Source organism: Canis lupus, chromosome 5 (genome assembly GCF_003254725.2).
Source record: "Canis lupus dingo isolate Sandy chromosome 5, ASM325472v2, whole genome shotgun sequence".
NCBI classification, from domain to species: domain Eukaryota; kingdom Metazoa; phylum Chordata; class Mammalia; order Carnivora; family Canidae; genus Canis; species Canis lupus.
Window position 1 is genome coordinate 58,284,914 of NC_064247.1, and position 7,053 is coordinate 58,291,966.

Sequence of the window (7,053 nt, forward strand, 5' to 3'; positions counted from 1 at the left end):
GTTATAACGCACTGATGAGGAAAGTGGGGTATTCCTGGGACTTCTGAAAATCACGATGGCTGCCGTCATGCCAGGGCACATCAGATTATTAGGGATTTTATAGGAACATGTCCCAGCACAAGGTTGCCGTCACTTAGTTGACCATGCTTCCTGTGGGAGTCAGCATGGCAGTGAGCCTCATTAGTGTAATCTCTCTGCTAAAAGGAGAGAGAACTCATCCCTTGAGATGTTCCGGGGACCTCAGCAAAACTCCGTTAGTTCAAGGCCAACAAGAGTTCCTTTAGAACTTGACTTCTAGGATCCACAAGCAGCAGGGGTGGTAGACAGTGTCCCCCCACCATAAGCTAACCCCAAACCCCGGACCCCAGGTTCTGGTTTCCTCTGCCTCTGCTCGGATTGGGGGCCATTAATTGGGCCCCTGCCCTCCTATATCTTCACCTGCCTGCACGGTGCTCGCCGGGCATCCCCACAGGCTGGACTCTCAGACACAAATGCTGGTGGAGAGCTGTTCAGACAGGTCTTCTCTGTACGAGTTATCTCATGTCAGCCTCCTGACGACCACTGAGCTAGGTTTTATCACTCCTGCTTTCCAGACGAGAAGGAGAAGCAGGAAGGTTACGTGACTGGTTCACAATCAGCCACAGGAATGCATAGCTGGGCCAGAACTCAGACCCAGAGCAGGGGGTCCTCGGGGGCTGGCTGTCCACCCTCCCCGGGAACACATGCCCACCAGCGACCTCATCCCCTGGACTCTGGTTCCCCTTCCCAACCCTTCCCCCCCCCCCCCCCCCCCCCCGTGAGATGACCCTGGAGGTGAGGATCACTGGAACCTCCTGCTTCCCCTTGTCACCCTGTGGAGTGGGTGAGTCCCTCATACACGTTGTCAGTGGATGGACTCTTCTCTGCCCCCTGGGGAGCCCCTGGCATGGGAACAGGCTCTGAACTTCAAGAAGTCCTAGCTTTTTGCTGATGTGCGACCTTCCCCAGGTGACAACCTCTCTGAACTGTTTTCTCCTTGGTAAGAGAAGAAAACTGCTCCCCATGCATACGTGTTGGGAGCAAAGGCAATATTTGCAGATATACCTGGCACTTTGGACCAGTATGAAGAAGGGTGACGGTTGACACTGACCATGGCTCTCAATGTGGGCCAGGCAGAGTGCTGCGCACGCCACAGGAATCAACTCATTTAATCCTCCCAACAGCCATTGGAAATAGGAACTACTATTATCCACGTTCAACAGAAAAGGAAACTGAGGCACAGAGAGCTCCAGTGTGCTGATCCTTGTGGACAGAGGGAAGGGCTTCTGAGCCCACATGCCTGCTGCCATCCTCAACCGGTCCCTGGCTCCGCTCTGAGCCCCCTCCAGAGTGAGAGTGGACCCAAGACAGGTGTCAGAAGGCACAAGCCCAAGAGGTCCAGCCTGCCCCTCAGGGGCCCGATTTAGGCCCACCGCACAGGGACTGGGCAGAGCCGACTCAGCCCCGGGCCTAGTTGCTAGAGAAGAGAGGCTCCCCCGCTCCCGCCTCCTGCAGGGACAGGGCCCAAAGAGGGGGGTCACCCACCCCGGGTCAACAGAAGGCAGCGGCCTCTGTCCCACCCGACTGACCACAGCAGGCCAGAGCGCGTAGAAGCACCTTGCTACCCACGTTTGCACACCCACTCAGCATGCTTTGGGATCTTTGTTTCCGCCCCCCTCTCCCAAGCAAAGTACCCAAACTACTCCAGTATGGACGGAGATGGGGGAGGCAGTGGCAAGCAGTGATTTTGTGGTTTCCTGCCCCCGCGGGCTAGCAGCCCAACAACAGCAGGTGTAGGGCCGGGCTCTTCTTTCCACCCTACAGTGACCTTAGCTTCCTCATGATATATTTACCTTGTGGTTTCAGCCTCCCCAGGGGTTGGGGGCAGGGGGAGCCAGGCGGGGGTGAGAGGGGAGCCAGTGGTCCTGCTCTCCTGGCCAGAAACTCCCCCTCCTGACCTTAGAAGGCATCCCTCAGATGATTGGAAACACCTCAGTGGGGGGCCACCCTGGCTATGACCCATAACCTCTGCAGACATGAAAAGACCCGCTCACCCCAGTGCAGTTGCTCACCTCCCCCCAGGCCTGCCCCCTCCCCCAGCCGAGAATCCTGTGCTTGGCAAGCTGTGCTTTGGTAAAACTTAAAAGAGCCAAGGAAGTGGCTACAGACCCCACAGCACAACCACTTGCCAAGGGCTAGTGCACCCAAGTTTCCTAGCACAGCCCCCGCGTACGCACAGAGGGTGAGTGACAAGATGAAAGAACAAAGTAGTGAGTCCTGGTGAAAGGCAATGTCCTCTGGAGGGTGGCCTTGAATACAGTACGGGTGAGGCAAGAAGGCTTTGGGGTGGGGCAGGGAGAGGGTGGTGTGAGTAGAGGCGATGGCAGAAGTCTCAAGTGACCAGCGGGGTGAGGATTTGGATGCACAGTCCTCGGGCTCCTGCCAGGAGGACGGTGATGAAGACGGCCATGAGGTCCTGACAGGGAGGCCCAAAGCCTAGGGTGGCGCCAGCTAGGGCCAGAGGTCTCTCCCACAGGAAGATGCAATTCTAGTGTCCAGAGGACGGGAGCAGGGGCGCAGAGTGAATCCTGCTTTGACCCTTCATGAGTGGCTCTGGCAAGTGACCGGCCCGTGCCTCGGTGTCCCCTTCTGTGAAACAGGGGTCGCAGAGGGACGCTTTCCTAGGCTCAGTGAGGACTCTGCTGGTCAGAGCGCGGGACCCAAGGCCCGGCCTCCACCTCCATCCCGGAACCTGCAGCCGGGAAAGGCCCGGGTGTCCAGGAAAGCCCTGTGCCTCCAGGGTCTGGGAGCCAGGGTGCCCCAGGCACGCCTGCCATGTGGACAGGCCCCCGCAAGCCTCGGCCCTTCTGGAGTCCGGCTAGTCTAAGGGGCTCTGACGGCGGGGAGGGTCCCGGGTCCCGCGAGGGTGGCCACTGGCAACCATGGTGGGGAACCGGGGGGGGGGGGCGCCTCCCCGGAGAGGGGGTGGAGACGGCGAAGGCGGGTCAAGTCCAGGGACAGTGACTGCGGGGTGGGGGCAATTACCCGGGCCAGGGCGGCCGGGGGGGGGTAAGGCGGAGATCTCGGCCTGGGGGTGTTGGCGCCTGGAAGCGGGGTGCGGATACGGGGGAGGGGGCGCGGGGGCCGCGGGCGGGGGCGCGGGCGGGGGCCGGGGGTCACTGGCGCTAGACGCGGAGCGCGCCCTCTGCGTCTCCCTGGCAACCAGCCTGGGCCCCGCCCCGTCTCCCGGTCGCGTCGGGAGGAAATGGGCGTGCGCGCGGCGTGCGCTTCCGGCACGAAGGGGGCGGAGCGAGTGCGAACTGGCGGCGAGGAGGACCAATCGTGGAAGACGGCTGGGGACGAGCCAATTGGCAGGGCCGCTGGGCGCGGGCAGGGGCGGAGCCCGGGACGGGGGCTGGCGAGGCGGAGCCAATCGCGGCGACCCGCGGGGCCGGGGGCGGGGCCGGGGGCGGGGCCGGGGGCGGGGCCGGGGCGGGGCCGGGGCGGCAGGGACGGCGGAGGCGACGGCGGCCTGTTCCGGCGGGGTGTGGGGTCGGGGTCCGGGGCTGCGGCCGGCCTGGCCATGCTGCAGCTGCGGGACTCGGTGGACTCGGCGGGCACGAGCCCCACGGCAGTGCTGGCGGCCGGCGAGGAGGTCGGCGCGGGCGGCGCGGGCGGGGGCGCGGGCGGGGGCGCGGGCGCGGGCGGGGGCGGGGGGCGGCCGGGCGCGGGCTCGCCGCTGCGCCAGACGCTGTGGCCGCTCAGCATCCACGACCCCACGCGCCGCGCCCGCGTCAAGGAGTACTTCGTGTTCCGGGTGAGGCGGGGGGCGCGGGTCCCGGGGGGGCGGGGGGCGGGGGGCGGGACGGACGCTGAGCCCCGCCCCGCCCCGCCCCGCCCCGCCCGCGCAGCCCGGCACCATCGAGCAGGCGGTGGAGGAGATCGGCGTGGTGGTGCGGCCGGTGGAGGACGGCGACATCCAGGGCGTGTGGCTGCTGACCGAGTGAGCGGGGCCGCCGGGGCGGGGCGGGGCGGGGCGGGGCGGGGCCGGGCCGCCGGGGGCGGGGGCTGACGCGGCCGGGCCCGCAGGGTGGACCACTGGAACAACGAGAAGGAGCGGCTGGTGCTCATCACCGACCAGGCGCTGCTCATCTGCAAGTACGACTTCATCAGCCTGCAGTGCCAGCAGGTGGTCCGCATAGCCCTCAGCGCGGTGGACACCATCTCCTGCGGGGAGTTCCAGTTTCCCCCCAAGTCGCTCAACAAGTAAGTGTGTTCAGCAGGGAGCCGGCGTCGGGGTCGGTAGTCAGTGCTGGCAGCCCCCACGCGGCCGACGCCCAGCGTCAGCGAGGAGGTGCCCCAGGAGGAATCCTGGCTCGAGAGAGGCTCTCAGGCTCGTAGCAGACGGAGCTTGAGGCCCTGGAGGCAGGCCTGACTTGGCATCTTAGGATGGGGCTAACTCAGCATTTTATCCCCGGCCAGGAGAGGGTGACACCGTGACCTCACACTCTGCTCTAGTCGAAGTTTAACAGAAGAAAGGTAGCCTGTCCTTTTCTGTTTACAGATGTCCCTGGAAGTTAAATCCGAGCGTTTAACAGGCAGCTTGGGGAAGGGAGTGTCGTGAAACACGGGAGCCTAGACTTTAGTCTGGTCGGGTGACTTCGGACGGCCAGGCAGAGTTTGGCTGCAGGGGTCTGCTTGGGTCGGGAAGCTGTGCTGAGCTGGGTGCCAGCTAGCCTCCAGGCCTTCTGGACGGGGGACCTGAAGTGACAAACGTGTCGATTGTGTCCCAGTCCACCTACATGGTCTTCCCTGCCCCCTAAGCTGTGCTGTGTAAAGGTGGACTTGACCAGCACAGCACGGCGGTGAAGCAGCATCCCCGGGTCCCACACCTGCCCACACCTGCCTGGGCTGCCCAGCGCTCTGTGGCCTGCTGCTGCGTGAAGTCTTTGTCTCTTCTCCATAGGCGAGAAGGTTTTGGGATTCGCATTCAGTGGGACAAGCAGAGCCGCCCTTCGTTCATAAACAGGTGGAACCCCTGGTCCACCAACGTGCCCTATGCCACGTTCATAGAGCACCCGATGGCCGGTGCGGATGAGAAGACGGCCTCTCTGTGCCAAGTAAGACCGTCGGAGCGGTGCTGCCCAGCTGTGACGGTGACATCCTAGGCCAGGCCTGCCTGCCACGGTTCCCGCTTGTGGCTGTGCACCATTTGAACTGTTCTGCTAAAACCGAGGAAGCAAATGTTTTAAGTTTCTTTTAAAAGTCTTAGTTATCTTGTGTTTAAGTAGCCTCACGTGGCTGGTGGTTCCTGGTCAACGTAGCTCTATAATGTGGTCCCTGGTGGCCATGATGGCCTTGGAGAAGGACACAGAAGGACTCTGGCCAGCAGTCTGCTGAGCCGGAGAGGACAGTGACATGGGTGGGCCCCGCCTGCCAGCCGTGCCCTTCGACCTGCTTAGGTGGCCTAGCAGGTGGTGGGCAGGATGAAGTCGTCCCCCTGACAGAGCAGCTCAGACCTGCGGAGGGCAAGGCTCTGCGAGGCCTGTCGCCTGTCCCCGTGAGCCAAGGGATAGCCAGCATGTGGCTGGAGAGGCGTCTCTCCCGGGGACAGTGGGCAAGGCTGACACAGAAATGGGTGGGTTTTTTTTCTGGTGTCGATGACTGATTGGCAACCTGTTTTCTCTTTCTTTAAGTTGGAAAGCTTCAAAGCTATGTTAATCCAAGCTGTCAAGAAAGCCCAGAAAGAGAGTCCCTTGCCAGGACAAGCCAACGGTGTACTGGTTTTGGAGCGTCCTCTCCTCATCGAGACCTACGTGGGATTAATGTCCTTCATTAACAACGAGGCTAAATTGGGTTATTCCATGACCAGAGGCAAAATAGGCTTCTAGCTGCCCCCCACGGGTGTACCTGGGGGCTTGGGCAGCAGACCTGAAGCTGGCTCCAAGGCCCCTGCAGGGTCGGGGATGTTAACCCTTAGGGAGCACAGTGCGAGTAGAATAGTCAAATGGATTCTATACTTTAGCTGAATCTTGAACATTGGGTAATAGGAGCCACAAAGAGCAAAGTGAGTCTAGCCGTCCCCGTCTTGGCCAGTATTCCATCTTCTAGAGTTTATTTCCATGTCTTTCCTGGAGCGTCTCTGTGTGGCTTCTCGTGGCCCTTCCCCCAGCCCTCTAGCATGTTAATAAATATGTGCTCCCACCGGAACCTCCCTGCTAGCACTTCCAACTGTGCAGATGCTTATACCCGGCGGAAGCCTTGAGACCCCGGTGCCTATAGTTGCAAATACCTTTCTACTTGGTGTCAAATTTTATATTTTGAAATGTAATCCATTTTTTAAAGCTTACTGCAAAACAAGCCAGCAGGCTAGTGAACTAAACCAGTCTGCTTGTTGGCTCCTTAGTGAATAGTAGCTTTGTGTAAATATGTTTGACCTAAAGTCCTACTTTTCCTAAAATTATCGTGTTCATACCTATGGCATCTTTCCCGGGCCCAGAAGTTCGCAGGAAGTCGTGTGTAGACAATTCATTGATATGAGAGTTACCTTGATAGTTCTTTGCAAACAATTTGACACCCATGCCTGTTCTAGGTTTGGGTTGCCATAGTCACATTTAAAATGGGGATTGCTCAGTTTGCTTTTTAAGGAAGGAACCTTGTCAGATTCTTGTCTCTCATGCTGCTGACACTCGGCTGGGTCCCCACCGCGCCCATGCAGACCCGAGGCCGCCTGCCTTGCCCTGAACACGCCCGAGCTGTGGCATCCCGCAGAGCATGTCCGTGGGAACTGCAGCATGCTGCTCGTGCTCCCACCTGTCCTCGGCTTGCTGGCTTGACTGGGAGCGCTTGTTATCAACTGAAGTGCTGGCTCACTGGTTTCCTCCTCCTTATTTACAACTCTGGTGTAGCGTTGGTCGGCATGGATGTGATCCAAATGCAGCAGCCTGCTCAAATTGGAAGGCTGCCTCCACACCACCTGGGTCTTGAGCATTTGCTTTTGGTCTCATAGTAAAGACATTTACAGTTGAACGGATG

The 7,053-nt window shown here is 60.5% G+C and overlaps 2 protein-coding genes across 3 annotated transcripts in view; both read left to right on the forward strand.

Annotated features, from left to right (window-relative positions):
• Positions 1-7,053, forward strand: part of SMIM1 (small integral membrane protein 1 (Vel blood group)) — a 177,610-nt gene that overhangs the window by 45,357 nt on the left and 125,200 nt on the right. The gene's annotated exons all lie outside the window — the stretch shown is intronic.
• Positions 3,508-7,047, forward strand: TPRG1L (tumor protein p63 regulated 1 like). Of its 2 annotated transcripts, none has more exons than XM_025427390.3 (5): positions 3,508-3,673; positions 3,930-4,021; positions 4,108-4,284; positions 4,985-5,138; positions 5,715-7,047. In XM_025427390.3, exons 1-5 carry the CDS (start codon positions 3,602-3,604, stop codon positions 5,907-5,909), a joined length of 690 nt encoding a protein of 229 aa, XP_025283175.1. In that variant the 5' UTR covers positions 3,508-3,601; the 3' UTR covers positions 5,910-7,047. The 2 variants fall into 2 exon arrangements, with proteins under 2 accessions (XP_025283175.1, XP_025283174.1); XM_025427389.3 differs by having other exon boundaries at positions 3,538-3,835.

Coding starts and splice junctions, on each gene's coding strand:
- TPRG1L (XM_025427389.3), top strand. CDS start 3,602: ATGCTGCAGCTGCGGGACTCGGTGGACTCGGCGGGCACGAGCCCCACG. Junction 3,836..3,929: donor AGGAGTACTTCGTGTTCCGG/GTGAGGCGGGGG, acceptor CCGCCCGCGCAG/CCCGGCACCATCGAGCAGGC. Junction 4,022..4,107: donor GGCGTGTGGCTGCTGACCGA/GTGAGCGGGGCC, acceptor CCGGGCCCGCAG/GGTGGACCACTGGAACAACG.